Here is a 25,327-nt window from a genome sequence, read left to right as displayed (position 1 = left end):
CCTTCCAGTGGGACAGATATATAAAGCTGGTGACCCTCTAGTAGACATTAATCAGTACTAGGGATTGATCTTATGCCGCGCTCACGTCATATCAGAAGAAAATTACCTTGAACTGCCAATGTTGGTGGACTCACAGCCATGTTTGATTTTTTTGTTGACACACTTGTTCAATTCGTGACACCAAGTGGGAGATATAGATTCCCACGTCCTGTTTTTCCTAATTGAACGCTCGTATTTGCGGGAAAATCCGATATGACGTGAACGCGGCATTGTTCGTCCCACAATGAAAGCCAGCCTTGTCCAATGGGCAATAGAGGATGTTTGTACTTTGGGACATGTAAAAACATCAAGCTTGGAGGCCTCCGTCTTGATGAGGCTGTTTCATTGCTTTTACAAGTTTTACGCCAGTCTGTCTGGACTGCGACTTGGGTGGGGCTTGCACCTTAAGGTACGGGCGCTGATACCATGCGAGTAATCTGCATCGATGAAGTCATCCGATACCAAGAGATTCAGTACCGTTAATGAAGATGGAAAAATGAGAATAAATGTTTTCTGTTTAATGAGAACCACAGATGATGTTCCATTTAATGAAAAATAAATCCCAAATATTTTTAAAAAGGTGGCTTGCGCAGTGATCAGGTTATTAAATATTGTCTCGTTGAAGAGATTGCACGGTTGGTATATCTAATATAAATCGTATCGGTACTCGGTGTCGCCGACAATACTTGTACATGTACTGGGTCTGAAAAAAGTGGTATCGGTGCACCCATACCTTAAGGTCAGTTTAGTTAGTTCTCTCATCAGAAAAGACCGATCATTCCTTTCAAAGCTACTGAATCCATTTCACATTATGAATTTGCCTCCGGTCTGGACATGGAACTTTGCGGACCTTCTCCCCTTTACCTTCACCCTTCCACAACAATACAGCTGCAACTCATGCTGCATTCATGTCATCTGGGTACAATTGTCAGAACACCTCGGTGGTTAAAAGCGCCAACTTGGGAGTGTCAGGCGTCAAGATGCCAGTAGTATATCAACATATAGTGCACAGTGGAACACCTCTTCCCAGGTTTTTAAGAGCATTTGTGCGTTGAACTAATTAAATGTAAACACAAGCTTTTGAAACAAGTGCAAGTTAGTTAAAAGTGTTTTCTCTGTTTCGAAGTTGAATGACAATGACAAAGGAGCAGAGTCTAGGATAAAATCTGAAAATGAATCGTACTGTTGTAAAATAACGTACATTCAAGTATCAATGCTAGGATTTCAAGTATTGATTCTGAATCAGACAAATCAAAATGAACTATATTTTCTAGTTGCATTTACCTGCTGAAAGCTGAGGTGACCAGTATTTTCTAGCAGGAAGCTCATATCTACTGTTTCCCCATATGAGGTGAATGCAGCATCAGGGTTTTTTACCCTTTGTTGAACCCTGCGGGGTTCCTGACCACCGGCCCCCTCTGCTGGTTGAACAAGGCAAATGCCGGTCAGGTTTTCCTCCTGTTCTCTCAACCACTGTGTTTTCACTGGGTCCAGTTGGCTGAACTCAACTGTCTCTCTGCACTGAAGGCAGGCTGCTCTGTGCTGGCGTGTGTGTGTGTGTGTGTGTGTGTGTGTGTGTGTGTGTGTGTGTGTCCATGCCCGGGCTAGGCCAGGACAGGAGTCGTGTCCTCCATCTCTCTCCGGTTCATTGCGCTGTCAGCCAGACGCTTTATGAGCTCCACCAAACTCTGATCTGTTAGACCTTCACCGTATCTATCACTGCTAGCAGACCGCTTAGACCATCTATCATACACACACACACACGTAACTTAGACAGGCAGAAGCACGCACACACACACACACGGCTCTGACACATCATAGTTAGGATAACACTTTGTCACGCTTTTGCTAAATGGACCTTATTCACCTCATTCTCCTCTCTTACCCACTCCCATTAGTGTGTGTGTGTGTGCATGCAGACATGGGGTAATAAATGGTCTTCAGTGAGGAGAGACAGTTAGATCTCAGAACCAGTTAATCTAGATCAGTTACACTAAGTAATGATGAGGATCTTTTGGGATTAGGAGGCTCATTACATCTCCTTGGGTTTTATGGATATTTTTAACCGTATCTGACATGCTAAATGAATCTAGAGCAGCAAAGTAAAGGGGATGCACACAGAATACCTGATTGCGTGCCTTTTTATTACCCAGACAGTATGCAAATTTCAAACTGAATATCTGCAGGGTGCACTGGTCCTTGCTATTGAATCAGCCGCAGACCGTCGGACGGAGGCTGGCTAAACCGTGCGTTACAACGAGAATCCAGGTTTTAAAATGATGGAAACCTAAAGCAAAGGCATCTTGTTGAAATGGATCAGTGGGAAATGGCGGTTTGATCTGATGTGAGGCAAAATGGAGAGTGGGGGGGGGAGGAATCATTTTTATCTAAACATGCGGATTTTGCTTTTAATGTTTGGCTTTGTTTTTGGGTGTTCTTGTTTCTGGGATTGTGTTGGGTTTTTTTTCTTTTCTTTTAGGAATGGCTTCTCTCATGTTGTTGTTTTTTTTTTTTTTTTCCCTTATGTTTTCTTACTGTATGTGCGCGCACGTTCGTGTGTGTGTGTGTGTACGCGCGTGTGCACGACCCCCCCTCTCCCCCCCCTCGACTGGCTGAATGCTGTCTAACCGTTCCAGCGTGAGATCACAGTGAGGTATGCCTGTTATACCCTCCTCTCTCTCTCTCCTCCTCTTCCTCCCACCCAGCTCTGTTCTCTCTATTTTCAAGCATAGTTGCTGTGCAAACAAAGACAAAATGAAGAACAAACGTCTTTGTTTTTGTGTATATTAAATTGCATATACGTACATGTATATGAGAATTTCCTAGACTTCCAAATATTTGATGTTAAAAGGAAAATTCCACTCTCAGATCCTCTTAAAGTGTTGGATATCTCCAATCTGTGATGTTCAATGCATTTCAGGAGTTATTTTGGGATGATGCAATAATTTGAGGTGATTCATAAAGTTACCTACATAAAGTGTGTCCGTGGCATTGTTGTCCGTGGTGGACGAGTAAAAGCCAATGAAAATCGATATGTAAATGAAGTATTGCATATTGAACACCCCCCTGTTCATCCACGCACACGCACAAGCACAATGGATCGCAAACTAGATATGTCAGAAAGGCAAACATAGCTTTTAGAGATATTTTGTTTACTAATTAAACTTAATTTAACATAGATAATCATAAGTTGGAACGATACAGCCTTTCCAGAGCAAGTGGTATTTTTTTGCTCTAGAAAGAAGCCCTCACTCTTTGATTCTGAGGGACTGACACCAGAACCTGATGTTTACGGTTGATGTTTTAGACATCGGAAAATTTTCTGCGATCAAACTAGCTGCATTGCAAATACCTCAATGTGATGTCAATTATGGAAATGGAAATGAGAAAAGTATACCACTAAACAACAAAATGGCCCCAGAAATGCAAAGAACATCACCAATAGCTGTTTTTTTTTATAGTGTTAAAGTGTTTTAGGGTGGATTGTGGTGGATGTGTTTCATTGGACTATTTCAAGTCATTTTAATGTGTAAAGGGTGATGCTTCACGGCAGGGTGTTTCCTTTTGTCTTTGCTGCAGCCTTTGTCATGTTAGGATGTCTCTGTGACTCTGCTAAGCTCTGAAATATCAGCTGGATCAGTCCATATCTTATCCATAAGACCTGGAGCAAAATATACTTCAATGTTGTCTTTTTGAACTAGTTGAAATGTGCTCGAGTATTCATACTGAATATTATAAATAGTGACAGTTCATAATAGTTACTATTGCATGCAAAGTAAGCACAATAGGTGGTCTTAATTCTAATTGTCTAATTCTAATCCGATCTTCCATTAGGGTCAGATTGACGTATTGGGCCAATAATAAAAATGGGATCTGGTCCAGTCAGTGTCTTCCACCTCCTCGATGAAATATGATGCAGTTTGATTACATAGAATTGATCAATACTACACTGGTTGTCTATGGGCAACCCTTAACCTGAATTGATATGAGGCATTTTGATCAGATTCCACACAAGTATGGAGAGTTTTTGTGTCCAAAGGTCTAAATTCTGTTTCAGAGGCTTTTCCACTTTGCCAAGAATAACATTCAGGTGGAAACACTGGATAGTCCGAATTTTTGAAAGGCATAAAAATGGTCAAATTTAAATATATTAAATACAGGCACAAAATATTGGCTTTTCAGCAGCTTCCATCCGAAAGTATCTGTATTGGCCTTCAACAACCCCCATACCGGTCGAACCCTGTCTTACAACGTTCTCACCCTGAGATGCTCTATGCTTACCGTAATAGTGGCCGGTAGTCAATTAAAAGCCGGGTCTCCGATAATGGCCGGGGCCGTGGTCGACACAAACAAATAAAGGCCGGCCCCTAATACAGGCCGGGGAAAAAAACAAAGGAAAAAACAACGGTGGATACCGGTAAACTCCTGGTGCCTGTTATATAATGTAACTGTAGTTTGTAGTAACGTACAAGTGCCACAAGATGGCAGTATGCCACAAGATGGCTCGGCCGGCGGAAGTCTCTGGAGCATGCAGTCATCGATTACTGTAATTATCAGTAATGCGTTGCGGTAACGAAAAAACGGCTACCTAACGAACCCCAACAGAAGCAGATCAGAAAACAAGGAGGCTTCGTACTAAAATATGAGCAAATATACTTATCAAACAGAGGGAATTAGAAATAAAGGCCTGTCTCTAATATAGGCCTGCTTCCAATAAAGGCCTGGTACCCTCTGCAGTTGAGGTAAATAAAGGCCCGGGCCAATATTAGAGGAAATACAGTATCTGCCAATTGTGTTCCGTTATCCTCAACCAGGCTGGACCAGTCTTCTTTCAGAGCTGTGCACCCCAGAAATATCCTCACTGTCTTTGATCCTGGGTGGACCTTGGTTCCAAAAACTTCCATGGGCCATTTTCACACAGCCACACAAACAGCCATACTGACACTGCAGGCCAAGGTCAAATCCTGGAATACCATGGATGGGTAGCCAGGCCAGCATAGTTCATGCCTATTTACACTGAGGGAAACGGGGACATTTCACATCTGGCTTTGACCTAAAGGCAAACAGAGATGTGTTATTTTGGTAATATGAAGACACAGTGTTCCTTTTAAATCTGCCCTTTTAGTCCAACATCTCTAGATGCAGCAGGCCAAAGATCGACTATTAACACACTTCAAAAATGTCTTTCTGCTTCTGGAGTTCTCTTCAAAAGCCAGCTCTGAAAATTCACTTTCATCTTTAAGTGGAAATAGATTTTATAAGGTATGGTTCAGCAGTGTGAAAATGGCTTGTTGCTGGACAAACTCATCTCTGGTCTTGGATCAGTTGATCAGCGATCTAGGAGGGCTATCCATTTTCAATGTTCTAATGCTATTCTTTCTCTTCCTTTCTCTCGTTTTTGTTTTCTTGTGTCCTCTCGCCATTTGAATCTTGCCCTACCTTTTTTTTTTAATCTCTTCCTTGTCCCTTTTCTCATTACTTTTTCTCTTCAAATGAATATGTCACCTTCTTCAGAGGAAGCTCCGCTGGGATATGTGAGGGTCGACTTGTGCATCTTCCTCCATTTTTAGTGGTTTTAAAAGCCTGATTTTATAATTTGATACTCCCAAGCCTTTTGCTGTTTCTTTCTAAATTTATATGGATGTTTACTTGCTAACATACCGTGTCGTATCATGCCGTTCTTTTTTTTACTGAACCGAATTAATGCTTTCCCCGTAGTCAAGCTAACACGCTTGTTTGCTGCCATTGACGCTTTTGGTGGGCAAAGTTTCTTAACTTTGTAAGCAACTGTTTGACAGTTTGTTTGCCACCCTGATTTTTGTAATGCCATTTCCGTTTTTTTGTTTTTTTTTCTTTTAAGGCAATGGTCCACACTGTGCTGATTAGTGTGATTCCTAAGGTTTTACCCAACCTGACCACAACAATACAGGATGGCCAGATATTATTCCAGTGTTATGAAAACTGCAACTTCTGCAGACTCCTACAACATAAACTCAGGGCTTCCATTCTGTATATATTAAGAATTCATTTCCAAAAATATATCCTTTTGCCGGGGGGCAAATCATTACCTGAAGTTAATCATTTAAGACTTTCAAGTGATGTACCCCCTCTGGCTCTAGAACTTCTAAACTTATGACTTGGCGATCTCAAAAAAATCGAATAGATATGGTTAGTTTCTTTGCAAATTAAGTGATCATTTCATCACTGATGCATCTGATTGATTTTGTTTAGATAATGTCAGCTTGTTGGCTAGCTAACGTAGTATCTGATCAGCTAACCATCACTGTCTTGTTAAAACATCTGATTTACACACTAGCTGACATATCTAGCAGAAGCTAGCATTAGTAGTTGCTAGTAGTCACATGTTAACATTGACATTAGTTGCTTTGTTAAATTAGCCTGCTAGCTAGCAGTTTGTTCAGATTAACTGAGCTAACTTTTCTCAAGCTACAACTCGGAGTGTTTTGGACTCTGAGTTGGGAGACTAGGGCTAAAGACAAGACAGTTTACTGTGTCACAGTATTTTACATTTGGAAACAAATTGACCTAATCAGACAATTCACTTTTACTCATAATGTTACTGAATGGGTGTACACCCAGTCTTTTTCAGGTATCTCTCTTTTTCTAGCTGGGTTGTTACATATTTAGCTACATTGATAGATTTGTGACGCAGCAGCAAGGCCTCTATTTCCGAAACTTCAATTGTTTTAATTTTGTAAGAGTAGGTCACTTTTTCAAACCATGCTTATTTCAGTTTGGAACAAAACTCAGTGAGTGTAGTTAATTTTAATCAGTTGGGTTGTGATGCCAGTGCAGACCTAAGCTTGCGTAGCCAGACCTCCATGTAAAACAAACAAAGGTCTTTAGAAATTGAAGCAGAACAGTTAGTTAGAAAAGGACAGTGACACTGTGGCTGTCCTCACACTTCAAACCAACAACATTACACTAGGGCGGAGCCTGGCGCTGCTGCTCACCTGTGTGTTGTCCTACTTTCACTGTAGCCTGTTGGCAAACATGCTATTATATCCCTGTTTTTGAGTAGAATCTTCAGGCTAAGAATCTAAAAGCTTCATCGACTCAATTTGATGTCGAGAGTATACTTCTGACAAAACAGAAGCAAGTCTTAAGGCGAAAGTTTTTATCCATTTTTATTGTTTGCATAGCTGAACTAAAAAAGGAAAATTGGGCAGAAAAACAAACCAGAGGTGCCGTTTCTGGGGTTTGTGTTTTCAAACTCTGAGCCAATCGAACGGCTGTCTCTGGCTCCGCAAGCTCTCGTTATCTGACATCTTCGGACGAGAAGTCCTCCAGACCTCCTTCAGTTTGACACAGAGGAGTGGCTACGCGAGATTAGTGCGGCCCTGTTGCTGTATTGCTGCTACCAGGTTGAATGGACTAACCAGTGGAGACTGCTTTTGTGCTCAGTGGTCTTAATGCTGTTTCAGTGGCTTTTCCATCCTGACAAGAAAAGAAAATCCAGGGGGGAATACTGAATATCTTTTAGAAAGAAGATCTTTTTGGCATGAAAATAGCCAATATATTCTGCAGATATACAAAATCATTAAATTCAGACACCAAATTCAATACACCCAGGCATGTGCTTTTTAAAATTTTTGCACCGGTGTAAAGAATACGTTTACAACTGTTTACATCAGAACAATACTGCTGAATCTGCAAGTAAGAAAGAAGTTATTTAGACTTCAAGGTGGAAAATCACTGGGCAGGATCATGACTGAAGGCCCCTGTATACAACAGGGCAGCCCCAGCTAATTGGTTAGTTGACTAATCAGATCCCTACTTAGGATATCAATTGACTACCAATTATTTACTTGAATTATTGTATATGTACGAGGGTTAGACCGATATATGGGGTAGATATCGGCCTTTTAATAAATAAGTGATATCAGCCGGTCGGTATTCATTTCATTGTTCAGTAATTTTTTTGTAAATTAATTATTCTTTTAAAGGCTGAAATGTAACCCAGCGTTTCCCTACCATTGAATAAGTGTGGTGGGTCACCCTGGCTTAAAGAGCTGTTAACCCTAAAATAATTTAATTAGTCTGGGCTTCAGAGGCTTTTCCACCCTGACAAATAATATGTACTAATATGTGCTTTTTTATAGAGTTATTTGCTACAATTTTAAGCACATCTCTGGCATCATTAAATTATGTACAAATTTGCCTCAGCGTCTACACCTAAAACAGTATGGGGGGGGGGGAAAACTGAATTTGTGGATGAAGAAAATGAGCTGGTTAGTCAACACAACCCAGGACTACTAATTGACTAAGACTGTCTTTAGTAGGGGGCAGCCCTAGTCTGCTGTGATGGTATGTGACTGCATTATTCCACTAGATGCCAGTGTTACCCCTCACTCTCTGTATGTGTGTGTGTGTGTGTGTGTGTGTGTTTACTGCAGATCTGCGCTGGCCTCGGCACACCAGGGACAGCCGTTACCCAAGACCCTCAGCGTGATGGAAAGCACACCGCAGGTCCGCGGCATGCACACCATCATCAGGTCAGAACACACACTTCAGTTTAAAAGTCTCCATGAACTGAACTCCCATTACACAGTAAACAGTGTAGCTTTAGACTAAATACGGAAAGAAAAATTCGTAAAGATGCAGTCTCATGGGTCTTTAACAAGTCACTTTTGCTCAGAACTGGTTCATAGACCAACAGAAGAACTATACATAGTATGGTCTGACAGGCACACAAGCTTTTTTCTACCTCTTAAACTTTGTCTCTTGCTCTGGTGTGTGTGTGTGTGTGTGTGTGTGTGTGTGTGTGTGTACGTGCAGGAACAAGGAGACTAACCGTGATGAATTTATCTTCTACTCCAAGAGATTAATGAGGCTACTGATAGAGCATGCCCTCTCCTTCCTACCGCTCAAGGTGAGTGTGTGTGTCTGTGTGTGTGTGTGTGTGTGAGAATTATTAACTGAACTCTTGCTTGCATTCCACTTGGAGTTCAAACCTTGTTGTGTCGTAAAATATTGTATCTATTCACTGCTGGTAAAATAGTGAAAGCGGCCGGTGTGTTAGTGTACAGGTATCCAAACCATCATTTAGGGTCCTACTCTAGTCTCCACTTCTAACCAGCTGCTAAAGTGAAAGTGGTGGTTGAATTTTGGGATGTAGCAGCAGTGGTGGAAAGTAATGAAGTACATTTACTCAAGTACTGTACTTAAGTACAGTTTTGAGGTACTTGTACTTTACTTGAGTATTTCCATTTGATGCTACTTTATACTTCCACTCCACCACATTTCAGAGGGAAATATTGTACTTTCTACTCCACTACATTTGACTCAAATGATCCAATATTTCAGCAAAAATCAAAGATTAGAGATAAAGTCCAAAAACTGAAAACAGATTTGTGCATCAGAACTTTGTTTTTTCTTCTTTCCTCTCCCATTAATAACCTCATGACCCCTCAGATTTATCTGGTGACCCTTTGGAGGGGCCCGACCCCTAGGTTGGGAACCACTGGACTAAAGTAGCTAACTGTATATAAAGTAGTTCAAACTAGCTCCACCTCCAGCAGCTACAACAGTAACATGCTGCTTACACACTGATGCTTCAGTATTAATAATCTAATGATGTCATATATAATAAAATATCAGAGGGACCAAACCACTACTTTTACTTTAATACTTTAACTACATTTTGCTGCTAATACTTATGTACTTTTACTTAAGTAGGATTTTTCATGCAGGACTTTTACTTGTAATGGAGTATTTTTACATTGCTGTATTGATACTTTTACTTAAGTAAAGGATCAGAGTATTTCTTCCACCACTGTGTAGCAGTCACAGTGGCAAGCGGACAAATTCTCCTGCCCTGTCTTTAATAGTTGCCTCTCTCTCTCTTTCCAGCCAGTATCGGTGGAGACACCCCAGGGTGGCACCTACGAGGGCAAGAGGCTCAGCGGTAAAAGGGTAAGTCTGCTTTTGTCTGCCAGTGTTCACTCTGCTGTCACAAAGGTAACATTGAGTCGAATGAGTGCTCACTAAGCCCCAAGTCCACATTTAGTCTTGAATCTTAGCACACAGTTATGAAGCCCCAATGGAGACTTTCTGTCCGCAACACATCCCTTATAAACCAGAGTCTTTCCTGCCTGTGGACATTTTTGGTGGCCGCCTTTTCCTTTTAATGTCAAAGTGGGAAAAACAAACAAAAACTAGAAGGGCACTCAGAGAGCACAGACCTCCGCCAAGGTCCGTGCTATTATTGCTTGTTCGTGAGTCGGATCCGGATCCGCTCCAAAATGTAATGGGTTCTTCCTTGGCCCATGCTACACCCTTCCTCCAAGTTTCGGGCCAGTAGTTTTTCTGTAATCCTGCTAACAGACAAACAAACAGACAAACAAACAAACAGCACCGAAAACATAACCTCCTTGGCGGAGGTAACAAATGGAAAACTTGTAAAGAGTATTTAGTGGCACTGACTATGACTCTTTCTCAGAAGCACCTAGCAACAAATCTAGTTAGCTTGTTTGGTAGTATTTTGTTAGCCTTCAATCTATAATGACGGAATATTGACATAATTTTTTTTTTTTTTTTACCTAAATTCAAGGTCTCAAAACTAACGGCTAACGTCTCTGTGCAGCTAATAGAAAGAACGTCAGGCCTAGGTCTGTTAAACAAATCTGGCAATTTCTTTCTGCCTTCGTTATCGCCAAAAAACCTACATTGGAAAATATAACTTGAGATTTTATTACTAACCTGTAGGGCGTTCTGGTAAATTGGGCATGTTTGTACTCCTCCAAACAGTTCGTAGCAGGCATGTGCTTGAGGAGGGCAGGGGAGGGGCCAAGCCTTGATTTGTTGTTGTAATGACATCGATGAATGATAGAGGTCAGCATTGGACCAGAAATTGCACATAGACCCTTTAAAACAGACATCAAAATCTTCTGCCAAATGGCATGAGGGTTTTCAAACAAGCTTTAGTTGATGGAACATTTCAGCAACAACAGGCTACAAGCCTTGTTGTATCTCATTAGATGCTGCTGTGATGGGAGTCATTTTATAGTTTTCTGTTCCACTTCATCTCCCTGTGAAAAGTCCCTCCAGGCACTAAGCCTCCTGCGTACTGGAGCTGTTTTACGGCAGCACATGCTGTGAGAGTTTTTCTATTTAACGTTGAATAAACTGAGACCAAGAGAGGGAGACTTACAATCAGTGTTATGGGTTTTCTGATATTGGCCTTTTATCAAAAATCAGATATCGGCCAGACAGTGTCATCCATCTCCAATATGATTGCTGTGATGCAGTTTGTTTGATTACATATTTATTGGCTTTTAATCGGCTGTAAAAGGCTTTTCCACCATACAAAGAATAAAGCTCTGCATACCACATAAATGCAACGTCCTGCGTTCGAATCTGGCCCAAGATCTTTGTCTCTCTATATTGTGAGTGTCCAATAAAGCAGAAATGCCAAATAATAATCATAAAAAAAAAGAAATGCTATAATGCTCTGCCTTGTAGGTTATTTATTGGGTTGGTTGGGTTTCTTTGGTCCACGTATAACAATGAAATCAAAGTTTTCAGTGTCCATTTTTCACATCTGTCCGTTCTATAAATACTCAAGGTGAAAGCCATCACAACGGAACATTTTTTTTTACCAGACTCGTCTCCCATGTAACATTCCCAAGGCTCCTAATTCCTGTCATCTCTCTCCTGTGTGTGTGTGTGTGCGTAGATCACTGGTGTGTCCATCCTGAGAGCCGGGGAGACCATGGAGCAGGCTTTGATGGCTGTCTGTAAAGATATCCGCCTGGGAAAGATCCTCATCCAGACCAACCATGACACAGGAGAACCAGAGGTGTGTGTGTGTGTGTGTGTGTGTGTGTGTGTGTGTGCTTGCGTGTCTTTTTTTACTGTGCTGAGCCTTTCTTCTTTCTCTTCCAGCTACTATTAAGTGTGCCACACCAGGGTTAGAACGATATACGGGGCCAATACTGTCCTTTGATCAAAAATGGGATCTGGTTGTGTGGTCCACCTCTAATCTGATGGATATGATGCAGTTTTATTGATTACATATTGTAGAATAGATCAAAACTATACTGGTTGTCTATGGGAAGCCCTTAACTTGAATTGATCATAATGCGACATTTTGATGGAATTTCACTTCACAATTATGGCATGGGTAGGTTTTATTATTATTAGTAATAGTACTGTTATTAGTAGTGTTATCTAGGGCTGAACGATTTTGAAAAAATATCTAATTGCAATTATTTTGACTGATATTGTAATTGCGATATGATTTGCGATATTAGAGGGAATGATCATTTTTACATCATTATTCTCATTTTCATTGAAAAACGTATTAAAATGATAATGGTGTGATTTTTGCGGGGATCTGTACCAAACAAAGACGTTTTCTTAAGTCTGTAGAATATGATGTGTAGGCCAGGACATCTCTGCAGCACCACAATATTTACTTTAAAATGCTATTTTGACACATTTCACCTTTAACAAATATTGCGCCTCCTGCGATTTGAAAATTGCAGTAGGCCATATTGCGATTTCGATAAAATTTTGATTAATTGTTCAGCCCTAGTATTATCGTCCTAGGTTTCATTTTTGAGTTTTTGTGTCCCATGGTGTAAATGCTGTTTCAGAGGATTTTCCACCCTTACAAGAATACAGTTCTGTGGGGGGGGGGGGGGGCATTTTGGCATGAACATGTTCAAATTTAAAGGAAAATCCACCCATAACTGTTAAACAAAAAAAACAGTACATTTCTGGGTCCATTTTATTTGGGAGTATAGTTGTCTCATTCCCGTGGATAACTGGCCAAACGTAGAAAATAAACAAAATAACTTTGGGAATGCTTTGAACATCCCAGAGTTATGATATATACTGTAAGAGTATGAAGGTGCATTTTTCATACTGGCACAAAATACTGGACAGATTCAGTGTGTTAGTCCGTAGCCTGCTGTCTATTCTCTACAGTTACTGACGTGTCTCCTTCCTCCAGCTTCACTATCTTCGTCTGCCCAAAGATATGAGTGAAGACTACGTCATTCTGATGGACAGCACCGTGTCCACCGGAGCTGCTGCTCTCATGGCTGTCAGAGTACTGCTGGTAGGTCTACACTGGTCTACATCTGGAATTTTACTGGTAGGGGGGCACAAATTGACAAAAAGGGAGGTTAAAGGACCGGGATTAAAGTTGTCCATCCCAATAATGGATTTCAGGGAGGCAGTAGTATGATCAGTATTGCATTTTACTCGGGGGGAGGGAGGGGGGGCTTCTGGAGCGTGTGGAAATACGCTTCTGGTGTTAACAGCAGTGCTGCTATTCACGCACGTAAATCCCACTACGCATCCGTTCCAGTTCTGGTCCGAACAAAGGCAAAGTCTTTGGATGTATGACCATTAGTTGGTACATTAAATATTGCCAAGCACATTTTTTTTGTTATTGGATTCAGACAGCATGAAATATGACCAACATTAGCTTGACACTAAGCAGTCTTACTGCTGACATCGACCGTTTCCCAACCCTCTAGGGTAAAGCTAGAGGAGAGAACTACATCGAGGGTACGTCCTTTGCAGTGTGTGTGTGTGTGTGTCCTTCAGTAGATTGGACCAGACTAAATGATTCAATAAGATTCCTAAAAATCAGAGGCTAGGGAATGGGAAGGGCAGCAGACACGGATGTTAAAGTCACGGAGGATAAGAACTCTGTCATACTTGCGCATAATAAGACATAGGTGAGCAGAGAACTCCCCAGTGAAGTTATCAGACAGTTTTGGAGGTCTGTAAACCAGTGATTCTCAACCATTTTCATATCAAGGACCCCTAATTTAGTAGAAATTAAGGCCACGGACCCTCATTTGTTGAGATTTTATCTCTCAGACCCAAATCTGAGAATATTTTTATTGTTAGATATGATTTTGTCCAGAATTCCATGACTATCTGTATTGTAGGCAGAGATAACAGTGAAACTATGATCAAAACAGTCATTCTTCTACATTCTCTAATTGTGTTAACTTCTTGTAAATGAAATGATGGTGAAGTTTAACAATTCATCAATTTGCCGGGGACCCCCTCAAGGACCACTGGTGGTCCTCGGACCCCACGTCGAGAACCACTGCTGTAAACTAGAACACAGATATTGGTGGATCTTGCCACCAAATAGAAAGCTGAGCATGAAAATATGAACTTATGAATTAAGAGTTCTGCCAATTCTATGAAAGGAAATGAGTGGTTGAGTGGGTAGCTGCACAGTAGACACATAGAGTGGGAAGAGAACAGAGAGGGCCATCAGTAACATTAAGGTATGCAGTTGCAAAAGGTCCTTCAAAATTCCCAGCTAGAAGCTTTGTTCCCCTGCAGTTGGGATACAGACCATCTCTCAAGGTATGCATCCTTCCGCCTCCAGAACAGGTCAAAGTTGTCTATGAAATGTAGACCAGCATCAGTGCAATACTTCTGAAGCCGTGTATGGAGACCAGCGAGGTAGCTGAACCGCTCTGAGTTATGTCCATGAGTCAGGATCAGGCTTGACAGTATGCAATTCTCCTCAAGGCTCCCAAGCAGTTGCAGTCAGTACGTCAAAGTCATAATGTAATTTCTCAGATTCTCTTAGTGTCATTGAAGCCAACATGAATAATAACAGTGCACACTAGGGTATAGATCAACTGAAGCTGGAATATGTACATTGATGTCCAAGACTTTGGCACCCGGGACACAGAAGGTGATACCATTTAGAATTTCCACATTGCTTACAATTCAGGAAGGAAAGAATTTTTTCAGTCCTTAACCTGTTCTCTCTCTCTCTCTCTCACTCTCTGTGTAAAGGACCATGATGTTCCAGAAGATAAGATCTTCCTGTTGTCCCTGCTGATGGCAGAGATGGGCGTCCACTCGGTGGCCTATGCCTTCCCTAAGGTCCGCATCATCACCACCGCCGTGGACAAGGGGGTCAACGACCAGTTCCACATCATACCAGGCATCGGTGAGCAGGACATCTTTTCAGCGGCACACCAGATGCGATTTCACGATTCAAATAGTTTGCTTCCATTCATTGTCTATGAGAAGTGAGTAACTGTGACGTGTCATGATGGGATAGGTGGCGACGTGAACCGGGCCCACGATGCAACGAGCAAATGTTGAAAAAGTTGAACATGAAGCCAATGAACACGATGGTCCCGGTGTGAGAACCAATCACATTTGGGCAAAAATCTGGTTCTCGGATTCTCCGGGTCATTACATTTTTGTCACTCATTTCACTTCGTCTTTGAATGCAAGGTGGAAGAGAGAATTATTATGATAAATGAGATAATGCATGGAGGAAAGTGGCAGAGATTGTTGGTCTTCCTGGTGTGGAACGTTACCTGAAGTAGCCTATGATGTTTTTGCTGCTAGTAATGTTAGCTAGATAGCCTAACTATACATCAACAGCTGTAGCCAGTTAGCTAGCGAGCTAACTAGCTTACTGGCTAGACTGAAGCATAATCAAGATTACGTTTTCCAGACATATGATTATGGATTATATTTGGGCCAAAATGAAATGAAGAAAATTATAAAATACAAAATAGGTCTACAGAAACAAATGTTTTGGTTTTGATGCTTGACCCCAGCATAGGGCTGGGCGACGTGGACAAAATCAAATATCACAATATTTTTGACCAAATACCTCGATATCGATATTGCGACAATATTGTAGGGATGACTATTGGTGTTTTCACAAAATATTTACACAATGAGATTTTTGATAAATAATCATCAGTAATGTGGATAGAATGACTACGTGGGTAAAGACAAATAATAGAACAGCTAGAACAGTCTGGTTAGTTCAGAAAATGACATCACTTTACTGTAATGCAGCCTTTAAAACCAGGCAAAGACACTTATGCCATATCACGATATTACGATATCCAAAATCTAAGACGATATCTAGTCTCTTATCATGATATCGATATAATATCAATATATTGCCCAGCCCTACCCCAGAACACACCCAGTGAAACACCAACAAGCGTGACTTTTGATAGAGCAAAGCAATGCAAAAGTGGTTCTGCTTGGTCTACATCTTCCATTACCAAAGCCAAAAGCTGGGTGGGGAATCAGGATTTTCAGTGACCCGGTCAATTCTTAGCTACATAAAAACCTGCTTTTCACACCCCGACTTCTGGGTTCCTTTGATTGTCTCGTGATGATCATCTCCTCTCCTGCATTTTCCCTTTACATTATTCCCCTTCTCTTGTTTTTTTCCTGCTCACTCACTTGTCTTTTTCCTGACCTAGGCCGTTGCTTGTACTAAGACTCTTCATTGAAACCAGTGATAATGACAATCAGTCAAACTGCATCATATCTATCATATCAGAGGTGGGCCACACTGACTGGACCAGATCCCATTCTTAATAAAAGGACAAAATCGTCCTGAGGTAAACTGATATATCAGTCTCACCCTACCTCTTAGTGGATGGCCTCTGTATGCTTGGATGCTCAGTGAAATGAGTCATAAATAATGTGACTACTCAGACGTTCTCTATCTCTGTCGCTGGTGGAGAATGTCACCACTCAGCGGGAAAGACATTTACTAATCGGGGAATACTGACAACCTCTTCCCTTTTCTTCCCTTCTCATTTCATCCGATCTTCTCTTCCTCTCCAGGTAATTTTGGAGATCGCTACTTTGGCACCGACGCTCCCTCAGACTGGTATGAAAGCGATGAAGGGATGGACTACTGAAGACAGAAGAGAGGAGGAATGGGGGAAGTGGAAGGTTGACATACGAGTACTTACCCATGAACACCATGACAAGACTCTTCCCCTCCACTCACTACTCTGCTCCATCGCCATCCTCCTCCTATCTAGGAAGGGATGCCATGCGAATAGCTGCCCATTCAAATCGGTGGAAATTGAATGGAGTTTACAATTGGGTAAATGCAATTTCCACTTAAGTCAAAATGGATTTTAATGGAGATTTCCATTCGAGCCAGCCAGAATCTAATGGTTATTTCCCTTAAAAAAAAAAAAAATGACCATCTCAGAAGATCTTCCCGTTTAAATATATGGAAAGTGTGATGGACACAATCATTCAAGTTAACAGGAAATTAAAGAGCTTTCCCATTGAAATGATTGGGAGTTGAATGGGCATTTCCCTTCATGTCAGGGAACTGAATGAGTTGCATCTATCTATCTGTCACCCTAATGGGTGAAAGGTCAACGCGTTACCTGTCCTCCTGAGGAATATGTAAGATATTAGCCAGGCTATGCTAGCTCTGATGCCTGGTACACCCAGTCCACTGGGTGTTATGACTTGATGGGTTTCCCAAAGGCAACTTTGCAACAGATCATGGTTATTCCAGTGCAAGCCACTGGCATAAAGGTGATCTAAGAGCCAAGCTACCCGTTGAGTAAAATGTTTGATGTTGATGATGTTGCCAGTAGTGTCATTTTCATTTGTTATTGATGGGAGGCTTAGGATTTTAGATGGTTGATGTTGAAGCATTTGAAAACACGTACTGTCCATTTATTGACAAAGCCTTGATTTAGTATCAGCTTTTCCAGGCTGGTCTTTACCATCATCAGGGAACCTACTGATGGGACCTATAATAACTAAGATGGCATTAAAGGGTGAACCCTTTTAGTCTTGGTCTTCTTTTATACTGCCGGGTAGAATCAGATATTTGTTCTCAGCATAGGTGGCACGGATCTGACAAAATCAGCCAGAAGTCAAATACAATTCCATGCTTTTCTCGCTTTAGGTGACCGTAAATAAGCCAGACATTGTTCACAAATTGTGGGGATAAAATTCCTGCTGGAGAGTTAGCTAGTTGGCTAGAGCGACGCTCAGTTTTAGTCATTTAGTTTAATAGGAGTTGGAATGAGATGTGATAGTTTCAGTGTTGAGCATCCAGTAAGTTTACACCAAGTACTGTATACTACGTTAATATAGCCTATGATTATGATGGGGACGTTATACTGCGATTTATAATTTAATGCCATGATTTATCGCGAAGTAATGTCACTATATAATTGCCCCCATGCCAGTCACAAGGTGTGGTCGAAACTACCTGTCTTAGAATTTGCACACAGAGACTTTGGTTCAGGGTTTAAAGTATCGGATGCCTCGGACAACTGTTCAAACGTATGGAAGGAAATCTCCAGAGAGAGTTTTGAAGATATGGTAAGTCTCGTTAGTTAACAGTGTAGTGTATCTTTTCCCTAGATTTTAAGCTCGGTGTAAGAATTAGCTTATCGCAGCTTCAGGATATCTGCCGCTTGGCTCATGTGCCGACGTCCCCCGCCGTGACAAAGGCAATATTATCTCAGGCGATATTCACTGAAAGGGACAACATTGCTCCGGTGTGGATGGAGAGGACTGAATGATAATCAAAAGAAATGGTGAAATATTTGAGGATGTATTTGTACTGTTTTGTTTTTTTACTCGTTTGAGTTCATTGCCATATTTTTTCACTTTCTCTTGTTTTATTCCACTAGTTACCAGAGTAGTAAGCCTTTTTTTTTTTTACTTTTTAAAAACCCTTTTTGGCCATGGGTCACATTGGAAGCTTTTTCAGTTGCTAACTTTCTCTTTATTTCCAATGTTATCCCCCTTATTACTGATTACTTACTTGAGCCCCGAGTCCCAGTGACACCAAACTTTTGTAGAGGTCACTTAGTATGCCTTAATACTAGGTGTCATTGCTAGGAAAATGATCAAAAGTCAAGTTAATTTACAATGTTCAATTGACAGAACTGGCCCCTGTTTTGGAAAAGAAGAGGTTGGTATTTAAAAAAGAACAACAAAAAAAATTACAGCACTTAATTATGTTAGAATAGGTTCTAATGATAGAAATACATTAAAAAATTACTCTCTCATGAACTAAGTCTCAATAGCCTTTAGCTTGGGTTTTTCTGGCTACAAGACAGAAATTGATGCATATGGGGGCATTCTGGGATCACCTTGTTTGTTGCTGCTCAAAGCTTTTTTATTCTATTTTAATTTCTTTTTGCAGGGATTTTTATTTTCCCATCAATTTCTTTTGCATCACAGCCATTTATCCAGGTTCAATACTTGAATTGTGTTTTTGTTTTTATGTGTAAGTTATTACCTTGTGTGTTTTTAAATGTTTGCCATTAAAAACTGAAACGCCCCTGTTTCACAAAGACGGCTTGAGTTGAGAAATATGGAAAGAATAGAACCTGCCCTGACAAAATGGTCACGAACTAAAGCTGCAATAAAAGAGTTTGTCTTTTATTGTGATTGGATTTACCATCTACTCATTGTGGCAGGCTTGGTGCAACATTGTGCATTTGTAAGGACTCTATTACATTCACAACACAACAAATGTACAATATTATAAAATCCAGGACTGTTTATCTAACCAATGGAAACACTCACACATTAGCTCTGTTTCCATCCAGCTGTCAAGCCAATTTTACTCAAACTTTTGAAATGTTACAAAAAATAAAAAGCTAATTAGGTGCGTTTCCATGAGCAGGGTTGAAGTGAATCGACCACCAGAAAATGGAAAGAATCTTATATGAACTGATGGACAGTGTCAAGTTATTGTTCTATAGTGTCAGCTAATGTTGGTCATATTTCATGATTTCATCTGTAAACAAAAACAAACAAATATACAGTATAGTTACAACTTGGCATAAATATGATAATGTACCAACTAACGGTCATACAACTACAATTGGAGACTTAATACATGTTAGAAACCACACATATGACACTCTAATGTACCAACTAGTGGTCATACCACCACGATGGAAACTTTTACATGTTAAAAACAACACATATGACATTCTAATGTACCAACTAATGGTCATGCAGCCACGTTGGAAACATTTTTGTGGTGTTAATCCTATCCAATGTCATTATTTATTTGACAAATGCGTTTCCATCCTACTTAAATTTTCCCGCCACTAGCGAGCATAAACACTGTTTTTGCGATATGGAGATTTCATCGAATTTTACCGTTTCAAGTCAGCTTTTCTATCCCGTAATACATGATAATTCACAAAAAAAACTTGAATGGAAACCCCAACTTGTTACCTACTGTATACTTATCACCCCCACCGAGCTATTTTTATCTGTACTGAAAGCTGGTTACCTACCTTGAAGTGCTGTTTTTCATGAAACTTTGTTACATTTTTTTGCTAAAACAAGGTTGCTGATGCTTTTACGTGGCAAAACGCGATGTACAGACTGGTAGGTTGGTGTTTCTTTGTGTAATAAATTCTCAAATGCCACAACACATCTGTACAGTACAGTGGGGGTCGTTTCATGTTGACAGAATAAAATATGAACTTCAACTTTTGTTTGAACTCTTCATTTGTTGTGCGCACGCGCGTTAGTGTTGGTGTGTTGCGATTCCTTGGTTGCAAACAGTTGTTTAATGTTGGGGTTGAACCACTTGAGGGCAGCACATTTTCGCTACATTGTTTACAGCGGAAGTGACGTACACTGCAGTTCCTATGTTGCCTTCAAGTGTCGTCGGAAATAGCGGACTTGCAAGTTGAGGGGTACGAACGAGACAACAAAGTGGTAAATACGACTAGGAAAATGTGAAGGACTGTGAAAAAAAAATGGAAAAGAAACACCAGGCAGAATGCATACAGGAGATATAAACGATACCTAATTTCACAACTTTCTTATTGGAAGAGTGTAAGATAATATCCATATATTGTTCAACATCCTTATGTAGAATACATATAGTATAATATATAGTTCTCTATGATAACCTGTGATAACCAAGTTGCCAAGATGTGACGTTTAGGGGACTGAGAGCATGGAAGCCATATGCACAACTGATGATAAAAGTTAAGAATATGTATTTCATTATTGGATGTTTTGCTTGGCGTTTCATGTAAATAATTAGCAATGTTCACTTCATTTTGAAAATAAAACGGCCTCTCAAACAAACTTTTTTTTTTTATACTAGCACGTGAAGAGTCCTATTTCTTTCTACTATCAGTCCCCACAAAAAGCCATTTTGTTACTGTGTCAATTTTGTTACCATTTCCCACCGAACGCGCGACAAGTTCTTTTTGCGAATCTCTGAATGCAGAAGTCGGAGGTTATGAGGAGATCGTGAAGGCAGCACCAGTATTGGATCAGTGGAACCAGGCACCGGCATGTAACAATTTTTGTCCATTGATAGTTATATAGTGAGTGTCACATTACATTGATAGTAACCTAGAGAGTGTTTTTATACACTGATAGTAATATAGTGAGTGTTCATGAATACATTGTTGTCTTGTCTAAGTTTCCTGAACTAGCCATTAGCAGGCTATAGAATGAGAGTGATAGCATGCTTTTGGTCAGCATGATAATGATAAGCACATTAATTTAGCGATTTGTAACTGGGAATGTTTATCGACAAGAGCGAAATGATGTAGGATTGGTTGAATTTGGTCTGGCTGTAGTTATTTTATACAGAGAGAGTTTACAGATATTTATAATTGCGGTATTGTTGTACTGAAGAGGCAACACTGTCTTAACAGCTATGAAAACAGCGCGATTTTACATTAAAGCCATTGGTGACAGCTAACTGAGCGCGAGCCCTGAACCTCAAATCAACCTGAATTCAAACCGGTAAAAGTAACGTTTCCTTGCTTATCGGCAAACATATCCTCTGACTTATGACCTTTTACAAAGTTGTAGGGGCCACTCTTCAATTCGGCATTAGCCTATATATTCCACCAAGCAGCACTTGTTTGAAGTATAGTTAAAACTTTTCTAATTCGCCTGTTATACCCACAACAACTTTAAAGCGTGTCTGGTGGTAGCGAGCAATGTGAGGCGGTTATTAAAGTAAAGATTTTATCGAAATAAAGTGCTGCTTGGTTGATTATGTCTACGCCGAATTTACCAGAAGACACCAACGATTCGTATGAGGCATTTGTTCATAGGTATGGAAGTATTACATTGTCACATTTTAAAATTAGAGAACCGAACTCATTGGGGCTACGGAGCACTAGCCTCAACATAGTGTTGGGGAGTACAAGTGAATCCAATGAACAAGCTGTAATCGAGAACGGTATGGGACTCATTAGCACGCGGCCGTTTAATTTGAGTCACGTTTCATGCCTGCGGGAGGGCGGGGTTAAGGGTTTCAGATGCACCTCATTAGTAAGTGGACTCACCCCGTTGAAAATGGTTATCAAATCTATAGTGACCTGTGTGTATGTGTGTGTGTGTGTGTGTGTTCCAAAGGAGGGACAATGGCAGGCCTGTGGAGATCCTACCAGGCCTTGATGACCAAATACCCATGGACTGTCCAGATAGTGACCGCTGGTAGGAATAACTCCCTGACTCACACACACACACACACACACACACACACACACACACACACACACACACACTGCATATCCACAAGTGGTCTTGTCTGTAGTTGAAAATCTCATTTTGAAGAGACATGCAACAGGCAAATTTGTGTATATGGGTATATGGGTAGGTAAGAGGGGTCCTATATATCAGTGATTCTCAACCTTTTTCATATCAAGGACCCCTAATTTAGTCCACATTAGGGCCATGGACCCCCACTTGATGAGATTTTGTCTCTTGATCCCAAATCTGATATTGTCTTTATTGTTAGATATGATTTTGTCCAGAATTCCATGACTATATGCATTGCAGGTAGAGAGATAACAGTGAAACTATTATCAAAATTGTCATTCTTACATTCTTCTCTAATTCTCTAATTGTGTTAACTTCTTGTAAATGAAATAATGCTGAAGTTTGAAACCCTCTGGAACCCCCTCAAGGACCCCTGGTGGTTCCCGGGCCCCACGTTGAGAACCACTGCTATATATTGAACTGTTGGCCACACATGCCCTTTGATCCAGCTTACAGGGTTCACTTCAGATTCAGAATCAACAAAGAGAGGCCTTTGAACAGAATGGCTGCTGTCACCCCTTTCAGTCTGTTCTTGATCACTCTCTGCTAAGTTACTGATGAAGATTGAGCTGGAAAATTAAAAAAAAAAACAGTTAAGCAATATGAATTTAAAGGGGCTTTAAGTAATCTATTACTTTTATTGACCTCTACTGGCAACCAGTGGGAAATGCAGCAACATCGACAAGGTCTCTGGCACAGCTTATGGAAGCCTGTAGTTGACATAAATAATAAAGTCGCGTTTTCCCAATAGAGAGGAGTAAGCTAGCTAATTAGAGCTAGAGATGGATTCGAAATAAAGTTACACCTTTGTGCCAATATACAAATCAATAACCTCAATAGTGCAGACTCAGCGATGGAAAGAGTGCTGGAGGGTGCAACGAATATAGGTTTTTGTAGGCCAATACTAATATTCTTGGATTGAAGCTGCTGATGGCTGATATTCAATATCTTTAAATGTGACCATTTCCATGTCAAAAATTCTAAGTATTCAGTGTTTCCCACAGAATGTTATTCATGTCAGTTTGGAAAAGCTTCTGAAACTGCATTTAGACAATGGGACACTAAAACTCTCCACTAAAAGCCAGGACAATACTACTACTACTACAACTACTAATAATCATAATAATAAGAACATATTCAGTCATACTTGTGTGGAAGCTGATCAATCATTTTGAGGTTAAGGTCTTCCCATAGACAACTAGTGTAGTATTGATCAATTCCACAATAAATATATAATAAATTAAACTGCATTAAATCCATCATATCAGAGGTGGACCACATTGACTGTCTTGTGATGGTATGATATTCAACTTATCCTGATTCTTCCAGTGTAGTACAGCTTCATTAACACTAGATGGAGGCAGTGAACATCAGATGTGTGATGCAGACCTCTTCCCAAGGTGGGATCTGGGGGGCACCCAAGGGTGCTTGAAAGTCCCATACCTAAAATTTTATTTCATATATTTATATAATTTTTGTTTATTCACATTTGATTTTTGAGTAGTTTTCCTTGAATATGGAAAATAATCTCCTGGCTAATTTAATCATGGTTTCATACTTCCCTTTGCAATTCATTATACTGCAGCATTTACAAAACTTACCAACATAAACCAACCTTCTATGGGCTGTAAAACTCACATACCATTAGTCACTGGATCAAAAGATCAATACTTAATTTCAAAACTAAAAAACGTCTTAATGCATGAACAAAATCAGTGGTGGGGATCAGTGCTTCAACACGGGATGCCAAACTGCAATTGCAAATTGAAGATCTGAATTATTTTTTTCATTCATCCATTACATAATCAGATAGTCTCAATGAGATCTAGATCTGTTTTTCAAGAGAGATCTGAGAACAAAAAACATTCATAAAAGTGACAAAGAAAACCAACAATACATATTGGTCAAACAGGCAGCAACATACAGGGACAAACACTATAAAAAGTAAGCACAGACATAATAGAAAATGTGAGATATCAGAGCAGAAATTGTAATTTCAAAGTACCCTACAGCAGTGGTTCTCAAACTTTTTCATATCAAGGACCCCTAATTTAGTACACATTAGGGCCACAGACCCCCATTTGATCTGAGAATATTTTTATTGTCAGATATGATTTTGTCCAGAATTCCATGACTATCTGCACTGTAGTTAGAGAGATAACAGTGAAAATATGATCAAAATAGTCATTCTAAAATGACAAAATAATGAAGTTTAACAATTCATCAATTTGCTGGGGACCCCCTGGAATGCCCTCAAGGACCCCTGGTGGTCCCCGGACCCCACGTTGAGAACCACTGCCCTACAGCAACAAGGTCACAGTAGCAAAACCAAATAATACTAATGAATGTAATGCCTTTCCCTTCAGTCAACTTGTTGATCTCTGGTAAATCTTGGATAAGAGCCTCTGGTACTGAGAGAGTGGGGAGCTACTGTCACACTGTTCAGTGATCTGAATAAAATCCAAAGCATTAGTTGCCATTTTAATCTTAACGGTCCATAAAATGGCTTATGTGATAAAAAATCACTCATGTTTTTATTTGAAATGAACATATCAGATTTCCAATACTTGACTCCAATACCACGTTCATGTCATGCCGGAAATACAAGCTGCCAACTAGGAAAAAACGTTCAAAAACGTTCACATCAGCCTCCTAGTGGTAATTACAAGTAGGACGTGGAATTTTCTTTATAGACTCCTATATCTCCTGCTTGGCATCACAAATTATGAAGTGTAAAAAAAAAAATACAATATCAGTTATAGTCACAGTAATACAATCAACCCTACTTGAGAAGTTACCCACATCCAAAATTATTTTGGATGTGGGTGTTTCAGTGGGTTAAACACGTAAACACCTCCAAGTTGTAGTAGTTGAAAGATAAGGTGAACAGTATTTTCTATAATATTTACCATCTGAA

The 25,327-nt window shown here is 40.2% G+C and overlaps 2 protein-coding genes across 7 annotated transcripts in view; both read left to right on the top strand.

Annotated features, from left to right (window-relative positions):
- LOC139653663 (uridine-cytidine kinase-like 1) overlaps positions 1 to 19,260 on the top strand; it is a 43,308-nt gene extending 24,048 nt beyond the window's left edge. For 3 of the 4 annotated variants that reach the window (XM_071530576.1, XM_071530578.1, XM_071530577.1), the window contains 8 exons: positions 5,554 to 5,573; positions 8,457 to 8,555; positions 8,839 to 8,932; positions 9,913 to 9,975; positions 11,738 to 11,860; positions 13,019 to 13,126; positions 14,845 to 15,001; positions 16,663 to 19,260. In XM_071530576.1, the coding sequence (XP_071386677.1) occupies positions 5,554 to 5,573; positions 8,457 to 8,555; positions 8,839 to 8,932; positions 9,913 to 9,975; positions 11,738 to 11,860; positions 13,019 to 13,126; positions 14,845 to 15,001; positions 16,663 to 16,739 (741 nt within the window). In that variant the 3' untranslated portion in view covers positions 16,740 to 19,260. Of the gene's footprint in view, positions 1 to 2,675; positions 2,693 to 5,553; positions 5,574 to 8,456; positions 8,556 to 8,838; positions 8,933 to 9,912; positions 9,976 to 11,737; positions 11,861 to 13,018; positions 13,127 to 14,844; positions 15,002 to 16,662 lie in introns of all 4 variants that reach the window. The other variant, XM_071530575.1, reaches the window with a different exon arrangement.
- A 1,849-nt stretch (positions 19,261 to 21,109) lies between these two features.
- mpv17 (mitochondrial inner membrane protein MPV17) overlaps positions 21,110 to 25,327 on the top strand; it is a 28,024-nt gene continuing 23,806 nt past the window's right edge. The window contains exons 1-2 of one of the 3 annotated variants that reach the window (XM_071530582.1): positions 21,110 to 21,176; positions 22,225 to 22,305. In XM_071530582.1, coding sequence (XP_071386683.1) covers positions 22,233 to 22,305 — 73 coding nt within the window. In that variant the 5' untranslated portion in view covers positions 21,110 to 21,176; positions 22,225 to 22,232. Of the gene's footprint in view, positions 21,177 to 21,830; positions 21,921 to 22,224; positions 22,306 to 25,327 lie in introns of those variants that run through there. The other 2 variants (XM_071530583.1, XM_071530581.1) reach the window with 2 other exon arrangements.

Source organism: Centroberyx affinis, unplaced genomic scaffold (genome assembly GCF_046629955.1).
Source record: "Centroberyx affinis isolate AG114_WGS23_722 - 3 ecotype Tasmania unplaced genomic scaffold, CSIRO-AGI_Caff_v1 ptg001945l_1, whole genome shotgun sequence".
Lineage (NCBI taxonomy): Eukaryota > Metazoa > Chordata > Actinopteri > Beryciformes > Berycidae > Centroberyx > Centroberyx affinis.
This window is presented reverse-complemented; position numbering and strand designations above follow the sequence as displayed.